The 23,788-nt window shown below is 47.6% G+C and overlaps 1 protein-coding gene across 2 annotated transcripts in view; it reads right to left on the bottom strand.

Annotated features, from left to right (window-relative positions):
- MYO1D (myosin ID) overlaps positions 1 to 23,788 on the bottom strand; it is a 154,603-nt gene that overhangs the window by 110,838 nt on the left and 19,977 nt on the right. For both annotated transcript variants that reach the window (XM_042021576.1, XM_042021574.1), the window contains exons 2-8: positions 7,992 to 8,200; positions 7,036 to 7,129; positions 6,051 to 6,216; positions 4,254 to 4,307; positions 3,303 to 3,398; positions 2,098 to 2,214; positions 731 to 934 (exon numbers count right to left, since the gene is read on the bottom strand). In XM_042021576.1, the coding sequence (XP_041877510.1) occupies positions 731 to 934; positions 2,098 to 2,214; positions 3,303 to 3,398; positions 4,254 to 4,307; positions 6,051 to 6,216; positions 7,036 to 7,129; positions 7,992 to 8,200 (940 nt within the window). The remainder of the gene's footprint in view (positions 1 to 730; positions 935 to 2,097; positions 2,215 to 3,302; positions 3,399 to 4,253; positions 4,308 to 6,050; positions 6,217 to 7,035; positions 7,130 to 7,991; positions 8,201 to 23,788) is intronic.

Raw genomic sequence — 23,788 nt, forward strand, 5'->3', positions numbered from 1 at the left:
GTTCAAAATGTGCTGTGAAGCTGGGTAAATACATTATCTCAGGAAAAGAAGCCAAGTTAATAATCAAGGACCTTCATAACTTGATCTGTTCCTCCCTTATAATTTGATTTCTTAGCAGAGGAGGAACAATTGTCACTCCTGCCATCGGTACCCACTTTTCTTGTGGAAGGTGTCCCTGCCCATGGCAGGGGGGTGGAGTGTGAGGGTCCTTCAAGGTCCCTTCAACCCAAACCATTCCACAATTCTTTAAAAAATTAAAAAAACCCAACACTTTGTGTTTCCAACCTGAATTCTAGGTATTCCAGTTCCACTCTCTACTCTTTGACTTTAACTGCAAAATGAAGTTGAGGATCCCATTTCACAGAAAATTCCTCCCTCTATGACATATTTGCAGATGCCAGCCTGGCCTGCAGCCTGTCCCCTCCTCGGTGTGCCCCTCCTGGCACTGCTGGCTGTGGGAGCTGGACCCTGCTGGAAGGGCAGGGATGGGGAGGTGCCACAAACCCCTACAGAACTCAGGAACACGTAGGTTCAGAGAGAAATCTGCAGGATGTACAGCAAGCACTGCTGATGGACCCAGCAGGAATCCTGCTGGCACTGAGCACGGTGCAGTTCTGACAGCAAAGCCTTCCTTGGGCACCGAGAGCAGCTCAGCCCACGGGCAAAGGCAGCAGGAACGTGTCTGGGTGAGTGTCCCACACCTGTGCAGAGGAAGGGGACTGGAACTCACCTTTGCAAAGGCGTCTCTGCCGTAGGTGGCCTCCTGCTCCGTGTGCTGCTTGTCGATGACGTCCCTGCCCGTGGCCACTGTCCGGAACAGCAGCGCCTTCTCCACCAGCTCGGCCTTGGTGGACAGGAGGTCGGCGATGACCGACACTGCCTTGCTGTTCTCGATGATGGGAGTGTCTCCATCCACGGAGAACTTCAGGTTCCCCTGCAATCAGCAGCATTTCTCTATCTGCCTTTTACTAGCAGGAATCACCACCCCCCAGGTCCATCCATTTTCCACCTGTTATTCCCAGCAGGAAATATCCTGCCACACTGGAAGGTGGGTCTTCCATATCCACACCCTCAAAGCTCCAAGGTCAGTGGGAGCAGCAAAGGCTTTCTCAAAGCAAAGCATTCCTGCTCAGTGTTCAGCTCAGCTTTTGGGACAAATGACATCAAACACTTCCTGAGATTTAATCAAACACCATGCCAAGATTCAGATTCCAGGGATAGGGAATTGCACCATGTATACAAATGCTGGATGTAGCATTTGTCTTCACTGGCTGCAGTTCTCCCGGCAGGGCTCCTTCCACAAAGGGAATGGGAATGGTGTGGGGAAGCTGGGAGGTCAGTGCCAGTGGGACTGGACTGGCAGCACCCCACCACCACAGCTCTGCTCCTGGGTACCTTCTGTGCCAGGATTAAGCAGTGACACCCTCTGGTGATCCACAGCAGAGGGTGCTCTCCCAGCCTGCCTGCATGGCCCCACTCTGCTCTGCCTCCCTTCCTTCCCAGCACTGCTACCCCAAGGAGGAGAAGGAACTGCAACAAAGCTGTTCTTTGCCACCCTCCTCCTGCCCACTTCTTTCCTCAGGGACACACAAGTGCTGAGATACAGGGACACTGTGCAGGGAAGGAGGCTCTGTGGCTCCCAGGAGGCTCCAGGAGAAGGAAGATTTCCTCAACCTCAGAACACAAAGAATTAAGAGGTCTCCTGTGTTTCCTGTGCTCAACCTTCACCCTGAAGTGAAGCAGAACCACTGTGGTGAAGGTGAGTGTGAGGGCAAAAAGGGACAGAAGCTCCCTATGCCCTCACTGCCAAACCCCAACAGTTCCTTTTTCAGAACATTTAACAGCTCCCAGTACTTAGTGGGATGTCTGGTTTGGGATCTGGAACATGCAGAATACATGTGATCATTACTGCAGTGCCCTGTTCCAGCAAGGACTTTCTCTCCCCACTGGAGCTGAGAACTGGACACACTTTCCCAGCCAACAGAGCTGCCAAGTGCTTCTGCAGCAGGAAAATCAGAGCTGCTGGCAGTACAAGCCCTCCTGAGGAACAGCCCAGGGATGGGTTCAGGGATGGATATCCATGGGCAGGGAGCTCACCAGGTGCAGAATGGCTGCCACGATTTTGTAGACAGTCTGAATCTCCTCCTGCTTGAAGCCAATCACCTTCATGGCATCAGCAACTGCCTTGAACTCGGCCCCGTCGTTGATGGAACACTGAGGGGAGAGAGAAGTTTGGGATGGGGGGGGTTTAATGGAAGTCAGCTGTGAGGAAGCAAGGATTTCACAAGCCCATGGGAAATAAAGATGCACTTTGATGTTTCTCACATGCAAGCCACTGTCATGAGGTTTCCCAGCTTACTCCAATGCCATCTTGCATGCTTGGACACTGAACCCTGCACTGCACACACATATTCTGGCAGCAGGACACACAGAAATCCACCACAGCACAATAAATTTCCCAGTGGAATTTGCTGAGAAAGAGTTCATAAAAAATCCAAGAAGAACAGGGACAATTTGTGCAGTCACAGACCCTCTGAGCAGCGGCTGCAGAGCGCCAGCAGGAAATCTCTGTTCTCCACCTTTCTCAAGATGAGCCTCTTCCTCCCTCCCTGCAGCCTCCTGGGTTTGTTTTCGATGCACATTTTTAGAGAGAGTCATCTGGCATGTGAGGAGGTCTCTGGGTTTCTGTACCAAAGTGCATTTCACAAAAGCACCCAGGATATCAGGGAGCCTTGTGTCTGGACCTTGCTTCAAAGGGACAACATTAGGGACAACTCCAGATGTATCTGAAGTGTTCAGGATCTTGTTCTCCTAAAAACTTCATGGATTTGTTCCCTTCTTTCTTGCTCAGAGTTCCCCCTTGAGGACAAGTCAGACATGAAGACTGAGTGCTTCAGTAACTCAAAGATCATGCTGCAAAAAAATGAGTCCTTATGGCTTTTTGGTGCAGAAAGCAGTTTAAGTTACCTATCATGGGACATGGAATGTCTGCCACTGGTAATATGTCAAATATCTACACCTGCATTTATTAATAAAACATTTTATTGCTGTTTATAAGCAGACGCAGCATGCACAGGTATATTTGTATATTTTAAGCAGAATAGAGGGGTATTTTTTCTATGATTTAAGTAAACTCATGCTTTATCATGTAGTGCCAGAGACTTCATTACAAACAGCACACCAGTGTCACCTTTCTATATTCATCCCCACTGACCTCAACTTCTGCTAGCTCAGCAGTGCTTTGAGCATTTCCAGCAGCATTCCCAATGTTAAGCTGTCCCTGGGTCCCTCAGACCCCTCACCTTGAGCTGTGCCCCAGGGCAGATGTAGCTGTAGGCTGATGCATCCTTCTGGAGGTGCAGAGAACGCAGGAGCTGCTCAGATCCTCCCTGCAGGAGCTGCATGAAGAGTGTTTTAAGAAATGGTGAATGAAAAATACAAAATCCTTCTTTTTTCTGTCTCTTGACAAGCAAAATCATAAAAACATTAATTACTGCTACAATATGTGGAACACAACACGCAAGATGTGGAGTCTGCACTGGTGCAGGGCTCTGCCACCACAAATCACTGTCCTTTTAGAGTCACAACTGTATAAAAACCAGCCTGAACCCCCTCCAGACCTGTTCACACCTGGGCCATGCCACAGCTGTGCCTTGGCAAGCACATTGCCCACACAGAGACTTTTCCTCCTGGAAATGACACATCCGTGAGGAAAGTGCTAACACGCCATCATGGAGTACTGAGAAATGGGAAAAAAATAAACAAACCTCCCCTTTCCTCACTGCAGAATCAAGGTTATACTAATAGGCTGACCATATCCCCCAAAGGACACACAGGGAACCACCACACAATGTGGAAGACATTAAAAAACATCCAAAAAACAAAAAAAGTCAACTTGGTGTAATAAAATTACTTCCATATGGACTAAAGGCCTCAAGAGAAAATAGAGGGATTAGACTTACTACAAATAAAACAGTGAGTCAAAGTCCAATGTCCTACCATATTTGTTTAGTCAGCCTCCTTTTAAGTTTATAAATGTGTTAATATGGGACTGGAGGATAGAAAACAATCCATCTTCCCAGGCTCCCTCCCAGCCCAGGCCCCCGCCGAGAACTGAAGAACCCAAGATCACCCAAGATGCTGCAAAAGGGAACCTTCTGCAAAATACATGAGAGGGTGAAAGCCCTGAGTGCTCTGCCCAAAACGTCTGGGAAACTGGGGACAAGTCACTGCTCCAGCAAAGGAACACAAACCTGGTAGAAGGAGTGGAAGCTTCGTTCCCCTGGCTGCTGCACGATCACACGGGACTGGGGGAACAAAGCACAGCACTGGGTGTTAGCGGGACATCAGCACCTCCCCTCAGACACCCACATCACCAGGACACCCCAAATCCATCACATCTCACACTCAGGCTCTTGGGAACACCATCACACATGTGCGACCCTGGAGCTTGTGGTCTACAGTCAAAAGCACCAGCTTGTGTAAAAGCTGCAATGTCCTACTTCCACCCAGGAACCCCATGTGGGAACCACAGGGTGGCTTTCATGGAGGAGTGAAATAAAACTTCATTTTAGTTTTAGAATTATTTAATCACTGGAAATGAAAACCAGGACTCTGTGACTACAGACAAATGCTCAGGGCCTGGTAGTCACCACTCCTACACCCCCAGGACAGGCTGCCCACAGCTCCCAGCCACGGTACCAGGGAATGCTCTGCTCTGACACAAGGACCTTGTTTCAGGGAGCCATAGCTCCATTCCAGAACCCTCCCTCCAAATCAGTGTAAACAGCACAAAAAAGGGTTAAATGCAGCAGGCATTCAGTCACCAAGCAACGTGTCCTTATTTTATGCTGTAAGTTTGAACTACGGAGAGTGATGAGGAACAAAGCTGCTCTAGGGAGGTTTAGGTTGGATATCAGGGAAAGGCTCTTCCCCCAGAGGGTGGTGGGGCACTGCCCAGGCTCCCCAGGGAATGGGCACAGCTCTGAGGCTGCCAGAGCTCCAGGAGTGTTTGGACAGCACTGCCAGGGATGCCCAGGGTGGGATTGTTGGGGGGTCTGTGCAGGGCAGGAGTTGGACTGGATGATCCTTGTGGGTGCCTTCCAACCCAGGACATTCCACGATCCAGTGTGTTCCTGCTGCAAAGCCACTGTCTGTTATGGCTTGTGTTTGGGCCAGAGCCTCCACTGCTTTGAAATGGAAACAAATTTAACTTGGGAGAAGTCAAGAATATGAAATAAGCAATCAGGATAAATAAATCATCAGGATTTAAGTCACTGCAGCTGCAGTCCCAGCCCTCTTTTCACATCAAAGTATCCAAAGTTAAATGTTTGGGTTTGTTGTTTTGTTTTTTAAAATAAAGTGTTTATTCTGAAAATAGACTTCAGGGAAATAAGGGGAGAAGTAAAAAAGAAACACAAACAAAAAAGGGTGTTGGCAGATGTGGTCAAACACATAATCAAAGCCAGACGTGTCTCACACAGCAAGAACTGTTAATGGCTCACGCCTGGTTTCTCCAGTTTTGCATATTCCAATGTTTTCAGACACCACTTAGTGACACGAAGAAAATAATTATGCTCAGGATCACTTGGAACATATAAAAACAACACTACCAACAGCTCACCCAAGGCTGTGGCGTTATTCCAAAAGAACACTGCTCAAGCAGACTTGCTCCCTATAGCCCTGGAGATCTCCTCCTCCAGGAAGAGCTCAGGGCAGGAATTACAAAGGAGCTGTGCAGAGGGTAAATTGTATCCAAAATAAAAACTGACATTAAACTTCAACCTCTCCCCTTCCCCCCCAAAATCCTTTGGGTAACACAGCCCTGTTCCTGCTGAGCCCTGGAAGTCCTGGTGCTCCAGGAACAGGGTGCTGCCAGCACTGCAGTGGCTCTCCTGACTCCTGAGGAAAAATTAAACCCTGGATTTATTTCCATGCCCTCATATCTCACCTGCTGTGCACGTTTGAACGGAAAACTTTTTACTGGCAAAGCACAGATTGCAAAAGTAACTCCAGCAAATGCTGTAACTCTGGAAGGGAGGGTGCCTCACCTTTTCTAGCAGGTAATTATTGATGTGCCCACCTATGGGGTCTCCCTTGAAGTCGAAGTTGATGTCCATGTACTTTCCAAACCGGCTGGAATTGTCATTGCGGTTTGTTTTGGCATTGCCAAAGGCCTCCAACACACAGTTGGATTTCAGCAGGATGTTCTTCACTCTGCAGCAGGGAGGGATGGATGGAAAAGGGAACAGGGTAAGACTTCAACACTCACACCATGGGATTTTTTTTCCCAGCCATTTCTCCAGAAGAATTCAATGACAGCAGTGATGCTCTTTGATGGCAGATTTTGGCAGATGTGGATGACATCAGCAATCCCATGGGAAATCAGCTGGGAGCTGTCAGCAATGCTCCTCAGAGCAAGCAAATGCTCTTTGGTTCAAAGACCAGACCCCCACCCTGAAAGCAGCACCAGAAATTCAGTTTCTATACACATTTGAATTCTGAAACCAATTTTCTGAACTCTTTTTCAAGTCATTTTCAAAAGTTCATTCTGGGTAGGTTTAAGTCTGTTTCTGCAGAAAGCCACATTCTTTGCTCCAAAACTTTTACTCCAGGACAGAGAGGGACATTTTGCAATTCAGAATCATGTGAGCCTGGAAGGTCACGGAATACACTCCTTGCACTCCACATGGTGTTCTAGCCCACCCAAATTTCAGGCAGTTTGCCCCAGGAAAAGTGATTTAGAATCATTTAGGTTGGAAAAGACGTCTAAGATCATTGAGTCCTGCCATTAGATGGTTGATATTGGCTGGATGGTATTTCTAGATGCTGTTTTGATTTTGAAAGTTTGAACTTTCAAAATAAACTTTTCACTGTGATTTCAGCAATTAATACTGCAAAATTCCCAGAGTAAAAGCAGAAGTTAAGTATAAATCAGCATGTACAAGAGACTGTCTGATAATGTGGTGCTGCAGAGCTCACAGAAAGAGATCCACAAGCAGGAGAATTTCCCTTCTTTTCCAGCCCAGGCCTTACCTCTCCACCTCAGCCCTCTGCCCGGGGTTGGTGATGGCTGCTATGTACTGCATTATGTATTTACTGGCCTCAGTTTTCCCAGCCCCGCTTTCACCTGGGGGCAGAAACACCACGGTGACCAAACAGATGAAAAAAGCAAAACAAATCACCGGACAGAAGACCTCAATTGTACCCCAACAGTGCCTGGAGGGTTTGAGTTTTTCTTTTTAAAGCAATCTTTGTGTGCACTTGGGACGTTTACTAAACACAGCCATAACCCTGCCTGGTTGCTGCTGGGCTGACTTTGAGCAACTGTGCTGTGAGATTTCACAGGTCGGGAAAAGGGCTGGAACACAGAGGATCAAAGGAATATTGTTAGAGGAGAAAGCCTGGCCTGCAGCAGCACAAGGGGCCACTGTTCAGCACCCCAGCCCGGGGCTCTCTCCTTTCAGAGCCGCTCGAGCACGGGGACATTAAGGAAGCAAGTGCCAGGATCCAGCCAGGGATCACTCTGGTACCAGCCCTGTTCCCACTGATGGAGCCACTGCCTTTCCAATGGAGCAGGGAACAAACAGTGGCCAGTCAGGGCAGCGACAAAAATCAGCAGCTTCTGAGGGGAGACGAGCCCAGTTCTACTGCTCCCAGCTCACTCCTGATCCCAGCTCTCCCGACTCCAGGTCACACCTGATCTCAGGTCACTCCTGATCCCAGGTCACTTCCCAGAGCAGACACAGGGCTCTTGCTCACATTATCCCTCTGCAGGCACAGATCCAGCTCCTGACTGGCACCAGCCCTCGAATGAGATAAGAAATAATTGTGCCGGTCTCCACACACGGATTCAAATGCAAATGAGCAGCTTTAAGATTAATGAAGTTTCTCTTATAAAACGCTGTCATTAGCCAAACAATTATTCTCCTTCCGCCTGGAATTTCACACAGATCAAGTGCTCATCACCATGCAGAGCCCTCCCAGCCTACCTGAGATGACAATGCAGGTGTCTTTGGATCGTCTCTTCATGGCTTTGTAAGCAGCATCAGCGATGGCAAAGAGGTGGGGAGGCCTCTCGTAGAGCTCCCTGCCCCTGTACTGCTCGATCGTGTCCCGCCCGTAGATGTTCAGGTTCTTGTAAGGATTCATGGAAACAACCACCTCCCCGATAAAGGTGTAAATCCGGCCTTTCTCGAACCTGCCCAGCAGGAGACAAAAGGCACAAATCAGACGAGTGCAGAGGTTCAGGACAGGCAGCTGCCCGGGCCATCGGGTGAACTCTTCCATCCATCACCCTATGGAAACACCACAGCAAAACCCTGGCTCTGGACATGCCCCGAGCAGGGATGGCACAGCAGCAGATACAGAGACCCGAGGGTACAAGGACAACAGCCCAGGGCTGACTTGGAGTTCCACCACCTACAAAGGACATTTCTACCTCTGTTTCACTTCCAGACAGGTGATATGGAATTTACAGTTTCTACAACGGACAGTAAGTGAACATGAGTGTGAGGAGCAAATCTAATCCGCTTCATAAAGGGGATTTACAGGCAAATTCTTTTTTCACGTTCTGTAGTTGTCCATCACCCCTCAGGCCAGAGGAGCAGAAGTTCTGAAGCCCTCACTGAGAGGTCTAATCACACTTGAAAGTAAACAAAGACAGAAGCCCAGGAGGGAATTGCAGCCTCCCAGCTCTAGCATTGAGTCCTTTTTGCTGGAAGGCACTTCAGTATCACCACTGCTGCTAAACCAGAGGGGAAATATTTCTAAGAATGTGTGCAAACAACCCTAAACTACACCGTTCCTATCCCTACCTGGCCCTTTGACTCTTTCTGCAAACAAGAAAGAAAATAACTTGATGTTAGTTTAAAAAAAGTGTTTAAGTTAGAAGACATTTCCAAACAAATTCCTATTTTATTGAAAGTTACCTATGAGGAGAGCTCAGAATAATTCCAGATTACCAGCTGAGGAATTCACACAGCATTTGTTTCTCAGGAGGAGAAAGGACAGCAGCAGGTTTAGGGATCAACATACAAACCCTGGATTTCCAGCGCCAATCCCTGTCTGCAGCTGCACTTAGACCTCGGGACATTAGATGGCAGCAGAACTCCTCCACACAGCCCGGGAGCCTCGAATCCGGATGGACTCCAGCACAAATTCCAGCATTACTTTATTGAATTTATTACCACCCCCATGTGGTGACAGCCCTGACATTTTCTATTGTTCATTTGAGAATCTTCTGCAGCATCTTGGCAGCTTCAGTTTTTAGCAGGTGTAATAAAACTCAAGAAATATCATCCAGCAACCAGCATTCCACTTTCTAGGAGTGTTTGTGCCTCCAACTCGAGCTTCCACCTGGAATACTGCACTGGGAAGACACGAAAATTGCAAAACTTCCTCTTCTTCCTACATCACTTTTAACTGAAGGTGTCCTGATACGCATTTCCCAAAACAATAATGAGCTTAAAATGCTAAGTTATTTTACGTTTTTGAGATACATGCTGTTTGAAAGTTACCAGTAATGTACCTTTCAAAAATAGATAATAGAAAAGATTAGGTCAACATAATTAGCAATACCAATACCCCTAATTTTAATTTCTTGGAAGATGCCAAACAGGTAGAAGTGCAAAGGGATGGGATACCAGGCTGGGAGTCCATGGGGGACTCTGCATACACAGAGGAGAGCTTGAAAAATCAAACCCACACAACGCTGTTGGTATTAAGGTGATCAAGTCACACTGGGATATCAATATGTAATGGAAACCACAAGGACATCACAATGAGCAGAATCGTTCCCACCTTTTGGAGATGGACACCCGAAAAAGGTGAGTTACCCAATGGAGAACTCTGAGGCTGCTCTCCCAAGTCCCTGCCCAGCAGCACAGAACTGCTGCTCAAGGCACTACTGATGCCGAAAATAAAGATCCAGCAGATTATGGATGAGGTTTTAAACTCCATGAGCAGCTGGAGGGTTCATGGCCACAGGGAAGGTGAGGGGGTTGGTTTACCTGAGGAGAAATAAGGAAATAAAGGCCATTCCTGCTGCAGTGTCGTGCCAAGCCACCATCACAGCACCCAATACTCTGACCTCTTCCTTAAGTAATGAATTATGTAAACTTGCATTGCCAGACCTAGTTTAAGTTTCCTCCCGCGACAGTTCAGTGTCCCTGAGTGAATCATAGAATCACAGAATCTCCTGAGTGGGAAGGGACCCACAGTGATCATCGAGTCCAACTCCTGGCCCTGCCCAGACACCCCAACAACCCCACCCTGGGCATCCAGGGCTGTCCCAGCGCTCCTGGAGCTCCAGCAGCCTCGGGGCTGGGACCATTCCCAGGGGAGCCTGGGGAGTGCCCAGCACCCTCTGCCTCTAAGCAGAACCCCCAGATCTGGCCCTGCCAGCCTGTCCCTGCAGAGCCCCTGCTCCAGAGGGGTTCCAGCTGGGATGCTAGCACAGGCAGCAGGCTCACATCCTGCCTGTCACTTCCCCACAGCTCAGCTCAGACGACAGATCCCACATTGGGCCTCCAAGCCAAGTTCTAAAAGGTTTTACCAGGCTCTGATGAGTTGTGTCTTCAGCTCTGTGGGAAAAGGCAGATGGAGATGAGGGGGAAGAAGGATCCATCTCCAGGCTTGACAAACAGGCACCTCTCCAGCCTGGCTTTGGGGATACAGAGTTTATGAACAAGTGACACTCTCATTTACCTCTCAGTTCATTTCTCTTTATTTCCTTGCACCAGAGTTAGAATTCCAGAGCTGTGCTCAGATGTTCCCACCAGGAGCTCCGGTTCCTCAGCCCTCGTTGCTGATAAAGCCCCTTTTCATCCCTGAGCGTGGCTCAGCACAGCAGCAGGCCAAGAACAGCAGGGCTTGTTTTCCTGGCTGCAGGGCTCCGGTGGGAGAGCCGGCTTTGCCTTGCCCATGGAGAACTCAGGAAAGCTTAAGAAAACAACCCACGAGGGCAGTGCAAATGGGGAGCTTTGAGCGGTGTTAAATCCGTGATTCCTCTGCAGGGCGAGGTCACAAAACAAGAGCATGAATCCATTTGGTGCTTTTCACAGCCAGCACAGTCATTTTAGCGCTGAGGTGTAACACACGGAACTGGCGTTTCGTTATTCAAAGCAACAACAGTGCAGTTCCTTGATCAAAAAAAGCTCCTTGATAAAAGGAACCCCAGTGTCCACTCCTGGGGCGACAGCCCCAGGGTCAAACCTTGGTTTGTATCTCATGGAAATCACATCAGCTTGTGCTACAACAAAACATTTCCCTGGAATAATTCCATTAGAATAATTTCTGTATCAATGTCAGAGAATCATGGAATATTCAGAGTGGGAAGGGACCCACAGGGATCATCCAGTCCCACCCTGGCCCTGCACAGATCCCCCAACAACCCCACCCTGGGCATCCCTGGCAGCGCTGTCCCAGCGCTCCTGCAGCTCTGGCAGCCTCGGGGCCGGGACCATTCCCTGGGGAGCCTGGGCAGTGCCCAGCACCCCTGATCTCCATCCCAAATCCCCCTGACACAGCTCCAGCTGTTCCCTGAGGTCCTGTCCCTGCTCACAGGGAGCAGAGATCGGAGCGGCCCCTGGGGAGGAGCTGCAGCCTCAGTGAGTCTCCCCTCAGTCCCCTCTCTCCAGCAGCTCAGCAGCCAAAAAGCAATTCACAGTATTTAATTCTTGTGGGTTATTTTGAGGAGGAACATCAGCTCTTTCATGAGAAGTTTTTATACCAGTTTTTATTACCTCATTAAAACATCAATTGATAATGAGAAAATAAAAACCAGTGAGTCACAGAATATAAATCATTTTAAGGGAGAGAAATTCTTCTCTAGAAAAGAAGTCCACTAAGGCAAGAAAAAGGCTTTTACTTTGTTTTGTAGTTTTTATTTTTAGGGAAAGGAGTTAAAAAAAAAACCAACAATCTTTAACTCCAGGCAGGGTATATTCACATGCAGTTGCTCCTGGAAAATACACTGCAGAAATGGGAACACTGAAGCAGAAATCTCCACCACCAGAGAGCACTCACATTTAGGATTTCCCCCACCTGACAAACACTCCAGTCAAAAACAAAACTCTTCTTACCGAGGAAATGATGCAACTTCAAATGCACTCAGCACAAATAAAGAAAAGTTAGTTGGCAAGACTTGGAACCCACACTCCCAAACAACATCTGCAGGATGGGACTGTTACACAAAGACACCCCACCAGGCCACCCTGCTCCGAGCACTCACATCAGGCAGGGGATTCCTAATTAATCATTACATGCAACTCCTCTGCTCCAGAAGCCAAAGAGCCCTTGGGGGAGCACTGCCAGCCCTGAGCACCAGGCAAATGGCTCCTCACTAATCCACTGTGCCAGTCCGTGCCCATCTGTCCAACATCCAAAGGACAGAGCATCTGTTGGAGAATCATGGCAGGTCACCAGTCTGCTGCTCCTTTAGGAGAGTTGAAGTGTAGGTGTTGGTATTCTGGATCATTTTCTACTGGAAAAAGCCCTTCTCTGGTCCTGACCTGCTCCTTTCTCAGCACTGCTCACAGCCTGGCAGCACATTCTGCTTTACACACACACCAAAGCTCTCCCCGTTAGCAGGTGCTCCTTGAAGCTCCTTGGTCTCAGCCCTTCCTGATGCTCCACAGGTCCCCCAGGACAGAAGCTGCTCAGTCAGTCACAGCACAGACACCCACTGAGATGGGCTTTCAGTCTGGCTGTGCAGCAGGGGCTTAAAGGAAAGGAAATGTTAAGGAAAAGCAAATAATTCAGGACAGAATCAGGAGTGCTACAGCTGCCTTAGCTGTGCTGGTCAGCAGCTAACCCAGCCCCACTGAAGGTTAAGAGAATCAAAACTGATGGGTTCAAACTATTCTCTATTTCCAGCTTATTTGTGAACTCCAAAGCACAAACTGAAATACTGAGTATGAGCACACAGCTTTTTCTTCCTCCTCTGTGCACGGGAAGAATGACCCAGAAGCTGCACACCTCCAATATGTGGAGCAGGGACAATTTCTTTTCCTGTTGTAAACACCCCATGCAGTTTGGGTTACTCTCCCAAATAGGGTAACAAGCCTTAGTTATTTTTTTCCATGAAATATATACATTGAAAATCCATGACTGCAGGCTTTGAGTCCATTCTCTTTGCAAACCTATGTGGAGACATTTAATTAAAATTTGCGTTCACGAAGAGATGTTCATGGACAGCCAAGGCTGGGTCTTTAGGATGTGTTCACTAAGGAAGGGAATTTAGGCAGACTTCTGGCATTGAAACCATATTTACCTGGTTTTGAAGTGCAAGAATGAGCAGCCTGCACTCACCCAAGGGAACAACCCCATTCTCCTCAAGCTTTGGGAAGTGAGTGACTTTCCTAAAGCAAACTTCACTCTGTGCCTCAGGTACTTGTGCCTTTCCTATGTGATACTGGGTCTCCCTGCTGAGAGTTCAGTGGTGCTCAAAGACTTTATTTTAGGTAAATCTCAAAATAAACTCAGCTGTCAAGCAGGACTTCAAGTCCTTCAGTAAATTGCTCATAAACTGTCTCACAGCCAATCAGCCTCTCACAAGAGCACTCAGATAAACAGGATTTGCGTTGGCAGAACTATGGCTAAAATATTCCTGCTGCTCTTGGAAAAACAGACCAAAAAACTGTCCAGTCAGTATAACCTCCCTGCACCAGGAAAATGATCCAAGTCTGTCCTGATCATGAATATGCATGCCTACAATATTCAAACTATGCATGTCTACAAGGTTCTGATCCACCCTGAGGGCCAGAAAAACTGCAATTAAATTCATTTCGGGTGCAGGTGAGATTTTTGCAGTTGGCCTGCATGGACTCGGTGTTCAGATGCTGCCAGTTGAACAAAATAGGAAATGCCATTTGGAGCATGTTCTGCACCACTCCTTTCCTGTATGGAGGGAGCAGACAGGGCAGGGTGAGGAATACTCCATTCATCTGCAGCCTCCAGCCAGCTTTGAAATTAGGTTAAAAGAGTTTTTGTAATGATGTCATTTTTTTCTAAATAAAATTAGCAAACTACGAGTGACCACTGCCACATCTTCCTCAACAAACCAAGGTTTAAGCAAATTGACTGTAATTTGATGTGGCTGATTCCGCTCCAACCCAGCTGACCCTTGAGTCATCCACCAGCTCTGCAAACCCACTGGGTAAGGTCAGGGGAAGGAAAATGGGAGATGGATGCTAACCAGCTCTAATGAATGCTGAATAAAGTCTAAAACTGGGAGATGTAGGAACAGAATGATATTAAAATCCCTCTCCTTAAATATAAAGCACTAACCTTGCACTGAAAAAAATGCCAAACCACTAAACACAGGAGTCAATGAACTTTCATTTCTATTTGTGTCAGACCAGCCGAGCTCTCTCTGCAGCAGGGAGCACTGCACACTCCTTTTCCAGCTCTGGAAGCACAGCAGAAGGCACAAGCAGGCTTGAAACAGATAAGGAGTCAAAGGGAAGTTCTTTGAAAAGCCTCCAGGACAATGCAACGCTTTGTGGTTTATTCCAATGTGCACAGGAGGAAGTCACTGCCAGCACAGGTAGAGGAAAGCAGTTTGCTCCCTGTGTGTGGAGCAGTAAAACACACTCCCAGTTTCCATGTGAAAATCTGGCTGGGACCCTGTAAAATCTCAGTGCAGTAACCACATTACTGTGCTCTGGGCAGGACGGTGCCCTGAGTGCTGTCCTGAAGCAGAATTATCCTGTGATCCCAGATCTAACCAGGAAAGAGCAGAACAGGCTTGGGATAGCAGCAAACAAGAGACTGCCATCTGCCATAATCTCTAACTTTTAAATCTGTCAAATAAAAGCACATAACCTATAAAGCGACAGTAAAAAGCAAAAGAAAGCTCAGCAGTCAGGTGGGTTCTCCTTTCTGCTCCCATCACACCCTGAGCCAGTTGGAGCACTGAGCCTGTCATGCAAGGAACTCACTTAAATACGTGACACTCACAGAACTACTGAGGAGCAGGAAAAGGTGGAAGTGATCACCTGTAAACACCTGGGGAGATGAGAATCATCCTGCCAGGCAGCCAGAAGAAAATATTAAACAGAACACAACACAGGCCCATACAAAGGGAAAATGGGAATGGAGGACCCTGGCCAACACAGCCTGGAGAGGAAAAGCTGCAGAGCAGTTCAGTGGGAGCTGCAAGGACCAGGGAGCCCTGCTGGATATGGCTGAGTTTATTTTATGGATGGATTTAGAAAATTTGGCTTCCTGCACTAACCCACAACTGACTTCATGATCCATTATGTTCCTTCCACTCTGATATTACAGCACACAGGTACTTAAAAAGGACATTTCACCTTCATTCACCTCCTCTTTCCAAACCCCGTGTCCATATTAACTGTAACCTGCCACATGACGATTATCTCAGCCTTCAATTTTGGGAATTCAGCTTTGCACGTTGGACTGTGTTAAAGCATTTGCTACCTTCAGGCATTTCAGGGGACAAAATTGCAAAAACACCTGCCTAAAAGGCACACACCAGGGCACTGCCTGGTGGCTGGATAGATTTGCATGAGAAAGATCCTGCCTGATTCCCTCACTCTGGTTCAGTGGGGTGTGAATTCTGCAGCTGTGGCTTTGTCCCAGTGGCCTCCAGGCAAGCTGATGCTTCTAAATAACCTTCTTGTGAGGGATGCTGGAAGGGCTATAAAATCCTTCAACCCAGCAGAAAGATCCAGAAACATGCAGGAAAACAAAGCCCATGACTGAGCTCCTGTTCCTTGCTCCCAACTCTCCAGTAACTCAGGAAACAACAACCACTCACAAATAACATCACCTGACGCTGCATCAGCCCCTGCACTGATGATTTGCAACCTTATTTTCTAAGCCAGGTTCTAACACATACCTGGTGTGACACCTTCCCAACTCTGTCCACGCTCTGGCTGAACTGGGGAAGGAGTCGACACTGTCTGGTTTAGAGGGGATGAAGGGGAAACCCCGACAAGTCTTCAGGTCTGGGAAGGACCAAGCTGTGGAGAAAGGGAGGGACAAGCCACGGTAGGCAGGTGAAGGAGGAATGGATTCAGGTGGTCGGGAGGGCGCTGCATGAAGCCCTGGACAGATTCAGCCCCCTCTCCTCCTGTTGTCCCTTGAGCCCTTGGAGTGTTGCATAATTAACAGAACCTTGTGATAACTACACCTCTACTCACTCCACAAGCCCAAGTGCCAAGGTACAGTCCCAGTATTCCACAGGTTTTCTTTGGAAATGCCTGGAGACCCCTTTAGCAGTCAGCTGGCTGGGAGCTGCTGATGTTCAGCTGCTTCATTGTTCTGCTGGGAAGGAATATTCTGATTTGTTCATCTCGTGGCCACTGCTGACCCGTGGATGCTACTGGAGCCCCTGAATGCAGCATTGTTTGGGACAGGGCTCAGAAAACCCAAGAATCATCTTGCAGCATTAAGATACAGAACCCCATCTGCCAGCACTCCAAAAGATTGGCTCTGTGCTCTGGTAATGTTCCATCTAAAATAAAATTAGGCGCCTTATTTATACAAATACAGGCCACGCCAACCAGGCAAAAATAATAATGCAAAATACACACATAACAACTCGTGTTTCTGCATCATTAGGGCTTCCTTTGGAGTTGTTGCAGTGATCTGCACCATGTCACCCCAAACCAAATAAAGGAAGTCCTTACACAGGCCTGTGTGTTGTCTGGCTGTGACACCGGGCTGTGAGTGACACCGGGCTGTGAGTGACACCGGGCTGTGAGTGACACTGGGCTTCTCCAGGCACCCTGGGTTTTACAGCACATGGTGGTGACTCAGCTCTGTGGTTTGGCCCATGAGCTGTCCCAGCCCTTCCAGTTCCAGCCAAGGGCTCTGGTGGACAAACCACTGAGTCTCCAAGCAGCAGATGAGGATATTCCACCTCCAGCTGCCCATCCTGCCCCTCAGTCAAAGATTCCCTTCTGCCACGTCTGCTGTGGGGACAATGAGGGACAGCTGTGACTCCGCCACCCTCAGATTGCCATCAAAGCCTTTCAGACACCAACGGCCTCAGCCAGAGCATGTGGACAAAGAACCACAAGCAGTGGAGGGGAAAATTAAGTTTGCAAATCACAAAGCAAATACGTTTCAACAATATGTCCATGAACTGCTCAGGCTGAAAGAACTTTTCCTCGTGCTCCCTTGAAAGCATGGCTAGTCAGGAAAAGCTTCCCAGTTTGGATATAGATTTGGCTCAGGTTTGTTCTGGGGCTTTCTTTCAAATATTTTCTATTTTGTACTGGAAAAGCTTCGTGTCCCTAATGGTGATCTGAACAGAACTGCACTGAAATCCCTCTTCTCCATCTCCCAGTCTCTCCCTTCACCAAGAATGAAGCAGGAGGTGCCCTGGAAGACAAACCTCCAGCTCTGTAAGGGACAAGATCCTGTCAGTGTGAAAAGGCCCAGTAAATACACAAGGTTTGTTCTTCCAATTAAAGAGCAACTAATATTTCACAGAAAGTTTGGGTGAGAAATAAAGGGGTTCTTAACTACAACCAAGTGCAGTGGGTTCACTTGAGTGTAACTGACCTGGCAGATTGAGTATCAGGATCTTTCTTCCTCTCACTGAAAGTCAACTTCAAAATGGAAAAAGAGAAGGAACAACACAGAGAATGCTTCAAGCACCCTTGTGGGGATGGAAGTGCAGGGTAGAACTGGCAAGATAAGCAAATGAATTTGCACAGTGGCCTGAAGTACCTCACTTTACATTCTTTGAATGGAAAAGCAGCTGAGCAGCAGGAGAGCTGCTATTTATGCATTCATCATCCACTGCAAAAGGAGTGAATTCCTAAACGGCAACTGTACACAGATAACCCAGGGGAACATTAGCAAAATGGAAAAGGACTTAAAAGGTTTGATTAGTAAAACAGATTACTTGATTTACATGCTGCTTGGTTTATCGTTTCAAATTATCACCGGAAAGATTGGGTTCATTTACTTCCCTTACATTTGACATATTTTTCTCTGTCAAAGACAGCTCCCACTCAGAAGCTGAAAGACTATTCAAGTAATAATAATGTGAGACAGCACAAATACCACACAAATCAAAATTAACATGCAGATAACCTGAAAAGTATCTTCAATTTATCTGCCACCAGCCAGGCTGGCTTTGACCACACCATCAAATTTTTAAACCTAAGCCAGTGGAATTCAGAGCCCTGTGAAATTATTTAAAACAAGATATTTTGAAGGACAAATCAGCCCGAGGATTCAGGCAGGCTTCTACTTCTGTGAAGTACCAATTGTCAGGTAAAGAGCATTAGTTAATAACAATCTCCAAAAGTCAGAGCAGCGCCACAGTTTATCAGAAAGTTTAATAAAGATGTTTTCAGCCACTAATTATTTACTGAAACCACTGATTTAGCCTGGAGTGGTGGTGAAGGGACCCTCAGCTTTAGCAGACCCAATTACACTCTGAGAGCAGCAGCACGGAGTAAAACTGCGGCTCCTTTGCAGGGTGGTCACATCCCTGTTCACACCAGTCCCAGAGCAGCTGGCCCCGCTCAGGGCAGGGGCGCTGGACCCTCCCCAGGTCCCCTCAAACAGCCCCTGCCAAGCTCTGGCACACACGGGCAGCTTCAGGTGACACATCCTCCTCCAAACGCAGCTCCCTCCCTCCCTCTCCTGAGCAATGAGCTGCTGAACCCTCACAGAACGGCATGAAACACAAAGGAACACTTGGAATCAACAAGTCTGGCAGTCACAAACTGTCAATCTCTTTACACCTCTTACAAACAGAGAGAAAATCATCTATTAGATGGAAAACATATTTTCTACGTTATTTTTCTATGTTTTTTTTAAGTGAAGTGGTTTGTGTTACCCTTCTCACACTCATCCCTGCTGCACAAAAGCTGAATGGATATCTCATCCATACTCATGTAGTTGGAATAATCAAGATCTTCCTGAATTACCAATAATTATAAACATAGGAATGGTCACTATCAGCTCCTCACACACTCAGTGGTCAGCCTCCAGCAGGCAATAGCAAATGAGGGGAATGGCTTTACTGCCAGTTTTCCAAGGACTTCTGGAAATAATGGAGTGCTTGAAGTTTCTCAGAATATTTTGCTGTGTCAGTGGGAAAGCACTGACAATCCACAGGTTTAGGTGGCAATCCATAGTGGAATACAACTGCCAACCATTATCTATCAGCACACACATCATGACATCAGCTTATCCATGATTATCCATGAGCAGCAAAGCTGCCACCCTCACACCAAAGCAGCCTTTGGTGAACTTAAGAAATTCTGCTTTGAATGCAAGAATTTGAACCCACAATATACACAACTCTTATTACTTTAGATTTTAGATATTGTATAAAATGTAATGCAACAGTCACTAATACACGGCTCTTTCACACATCCCAATCCTCAAGGATTATAGTATTTTCATGTTCTTTTTATTTAATCTAGCCATGGTTTAAGGTGAAGACAACGAGAGTGAGATGGGATATCAGGAGGAAATCCCTCTCTGTGAGGGTGGGGAGGCCCTGGCACAGGATGCCCAGAGAAGCTGTGGCTGCCCCATCCCTGGCACTGTTCCAGGCCAGGTTGGGTGGGGTTTGGAGTCCCCTGGGCCAGTGGGAGGTGTCCCTGCCCACAGCAGGGGGTGGCACTGGATGGGCTTTAAGGTCCCTTCCAGCCCAAACCATCCCGTGATTCCGTGATTCTTTATTTTTGATATTTGTATGTAAAATTAACTTTAAAGGTTTACATTTACACAAGGCTCCTCCTAGTAAATATTGCCCATGCTCTTCTGACTGAATCCGAAGAATAAAATGGTCACTTAGACAATCCGCCAGAAAATGTGTCTATAGTTTTGGACACAATGGCATGGCCTGATGGACTTGCAGATAAAGACAGGGTTCAAGTGTTTCAGTCACAGCACTTTCATGCAGTGCCAATAAAATTACTACAAATCCTGGTTTTGTCAAAAGGAGAGTGGAATGTCTTTATGAAATGACTCTTTTCCTCCTAAATATATTCAAGAGAGACTTACAGGAAAAGAAATAAAGCTCAGTTATTTCCTGTTCACATCTCCTGTCCTTTGAGCAGGAGAACAAAGGAACTTGACACTCTGTATCTACACTCATCTTAAACACCATTCTTTGGCCTTTAGCTGAGTACAGAGTGGCACTGACAGTTAAGGAAATGGTCCTACATATATAAAATCAGCAGCTTTGATAAGCTGCACAGGTCATTATGCCGATAAGGACAGTTACTATCACCTTATCCACCCTTCTTTCAAAGTCCCAGGTCAGAGGAGCTAAAACTCAGCTAATTATCCCTCCTTCTCTGCTCATGCAAACAGGAGTTGTCTTTTGAAGGTAATTGCTTCAGGAGTGAAATGTCTGTCTCAGTCCTAAAATAATCGCAGTTCAGCAGTGGAAATGCCAATGGTTCCAGGAAACAGGCCATGCAAAAACCCTCCTAAACTGTCCAGTAACCTGATACAAGAAAAATCCTTCCCTTAGTCCAGATCTGTTGATGTAACCTCAAGCAAGACAGACCAGGGATCCAAAACAGTTTAACACCACTCGAAGAGGACTCTGGAAATATCTGGGCTGTGTCTCATCCAGTTCTGGGGAAGAGAACAACAGATCCTCACTAGCCAAGGATGAAGGAATCCTGCGTGTGCCTGTGCAAGCACTGAGTGGAAGCCCTAAGACACAGGGTCAGTCTGTCCAAACAACCAGCCCACCTGTGCACCCAGCCAGCAAGGAGAGCTCACCATTTCCCTCTCCCACCCAGTGCCGCTTTACCAGTGTTAGGCCCTAAATTCTTTCTCCTTCCCTTTTTTTGGTGGTGATATGGGGAAGTGAGCAAAAGTGGTGAGAGAAGGAAGGCTGGGGAGAGGAGATAACAGACACAGTGTAATTCCATCAGCTCAGGTTTGGGTTTGCTTCCACTTCTAGTTGATTCATTCAAACTTGATTTACTGTCCTCCACAAACCACTCGTAACTGTACACCACATTAACCATCTCCATTTCTTTTCATTTATCTTGTATTAAATACAGAGACACAAACCTGTTTATAATTATTACAACAAAACCTGCTTGTATTTTATTAAGTCATACCAACATTTCCTTGACTTTTTTGACTGCATCTCCTCCCACAGCATCCAGCCACCTCATAAAGCTCCCTGAGCTGCTGCCTGGTGTCACACGGTGCATTCGGTGTCCTCTCATCACCCCCTGCACTGATCTGTGAGCCTGCCATTCACAGCCCATTACTCAGCTGGAAACGAATGGCTCAGCGTTCTGGATAATTGGGTTGCATCCACTGGGATCCAGCATCTTTGGCAGGGGCGCCACCTCTCCCTGCTGGGCACCGCTGATGCTGTGAACCTTGTTTTTACAAAAGCTACCTCAGCTTTGTGATCACTGCAGGAGGTTCCTGTTACCCCACAAGCCCAGTGTCCTCAGCAGCTCCTGGCCTAGCAGAGGTTTCAGCAGCCACTGCCCAGCACTTGCAGCAGTCCTGGACAGGGATCTATTGGGAGAGCTCTGTTCACAGTCCCAGAACTCTCCAGCAGCCACACTCTGCCCTCACAGGGCACCTCTGTAGGCCAGGTTACATCTCTTCCATTGGAGCAGCCCTGCAGGCCAAAGCTGGTTTACCAAACCTCTGTCAAGTCCCTGCATTCCCAGCTGCCAGCCCTGCCCCTGGGCTCACCAGCCACAAACCTTCCCCTGGATACCTTCATATGGGAAGCTGATGTTTTAGCGTTGATATATCAACTGGCCAGGTTTCCAGGGACTGGATAAAGATATTTTAACACCAGTAACTCCTGTATGGTGCCCACACTGCAGAAGTGGGGATCACCTCCTGACAGATCCCTGAAGCTCCTTCCCCAGGGCTCGTGTTCAGAGAACACGGTGGCAAAAGGCTAAAACCTTTCTGTGTAGAGCCCCCTCAGCTCTGCAGCTTCACGAGCTGGAGCTCCACAGGCTGAGGAAGCAGCTCCCCACCTGGAAGCAGCATGGGCACGCTCTCCCAGCTCCACACCTGCTGCCTCTGAATGGAGCTCATGTGCACCTTTATCAGCGCTGTGGTTAATCTGCAACCAGATCACCCACTCTAGGGCAGCTGAGGATTAAGTGCACAGGAAATAAACCAGATATTACTACAACTAAACATTAACTCGCTGCTGCTGGACTATCTTGTTTTAAGCCCCTCATCTTCCGCAGTAAGTCAGGAAAGAAGAGGGTGCTGACACCCAGATGTTACTGAGAACATCAAGCACCACTTCAGTTTCAAACAGTGTAACTACACACACGACATAAACCATCACCTCCCTGAAGCCGGGGGACTTGCAGAAATTTAGGATCCTTTTTGATCAGTTACTGCCTCCTCACATACCGATCACCGCTTCCAAACGAGGGCAGGACTCGTATCCATGGCTTAACTGGGTGGGTTACGATTGTTTTGCTCACGAGGTCCTTCCTGATCACCTGTCTGAACCCTGTTTCCAAAGAGACCTGGGAGAACAGGTACCTAAGCCGCACTGGTATGAGCAGCAAGGTGAAACTGCCCTGGCTGTGTAACATTTGTGTCTCCAAAGGTATCACACAGTCCTTCCTTCTGTTCCTGGCAGCCTCCGTAGGAAACCCCCCTGATGCTGGGACACCACCTCATAAAACACTGACCAGCTGCTAATACACAACCAGCACACAGCATGCACCATATGGCACGTGCAGAAACTGCACTGAGTGTGGGACTCCTTATTTAAACACAGCCTCCTGCTGCACTTTCCCCACAGCATTGATTGTTTGTAAATGTGTAATTACAAGGCAAAGGGCACGTGGGAGGTTTTCATCACAGGCTGATCAGACATAAGCAGTGTATAACAAAACAAAGGGATCAGTATTTTAAAAGCTTCCAAACTACAGCACCATATTGGCCAAGCAGTGGGGCCCATTTTCATATTACAGCTTGTTGGGTGATAATTACATTAACACCACTGCAATTACTGAGGCTGTGATCGTCCCAGTTTGATCAGGAACAGCAGCGTGCTCTGCAGCTCAGTGTTATTACACAGGTTCTGCAACTAGAAAGGTGACATGAAGAAATAATCCAAAATTCACAAGGGACCAATCCGTCACAGTCAAACTGCAAGGACTGTCAAAACATCTAACCAGATGAAAGAACCGTTACTAAAGCAATGGTATCAACCCAGTAACCTACATTAGCACATTGGAGCCCTTTACAAGCCATTGCTCATTCATAATAGCACTTCTATTGCTGTTTCTTGAACCCTGGAATTGGTTCGTGGCCCCCTCATGTTCCTGCCTCTCCCTCACATTGTAACATTGTACCCATGCTTAATTAGAAAAAAAAAAAAAGAGGGAAAATGGTTAGACACAACTGTCTTCACACCACAGCTGACAGCAATGAGAAGTCCAGCGAGGCCCCAATTTTAGCCACGGTCAGCCAGAATTTGGGCAGCTGTCTGTGCTGGTGTTCCCATCATGAAGGGAACCACCCACTCTCTGAAGGCATGGGAAGGGCAGTTTGGGAGCACCAGGACAGGTTATTTATTAGCTGTGACACGGGGCCAGCCAGGCCAGCAACAGGCATTTCTGGCAGCACCACTTGCTCTGGGATCAAGGTATTATTTCAGCTATTGACAGATCATTCAGGGAGGCATCCAAACAAGGGCCTGTTTCAAACAGAGAGGTCTGACACGGCAGCAGCACACAAGGAGCTGGCACTCCCAGGCAGAACTGCAATTACAGCAGTGCCTCCCTCACAGCTGGCACTCACAGAATCACAACAA

Source organism: Corvus kubaryi, unplaced genomic scaffold (genome assembly GCF_017639235.1).
Source record: "Corvus kubaryi isolate FWS band 111438036 unplaced genomic scaffold, C.kubaryi_AGA036_p1.0 37152, whole genome shotgun sequence".
In the NCBI taxonomy this organism is placed as follows: domain Eukaryota; kingdom Metazoa; phylum Chordata; class Aves; order Passeriformes; family Corvidae; genus Corvus; species Corvus kubaryi.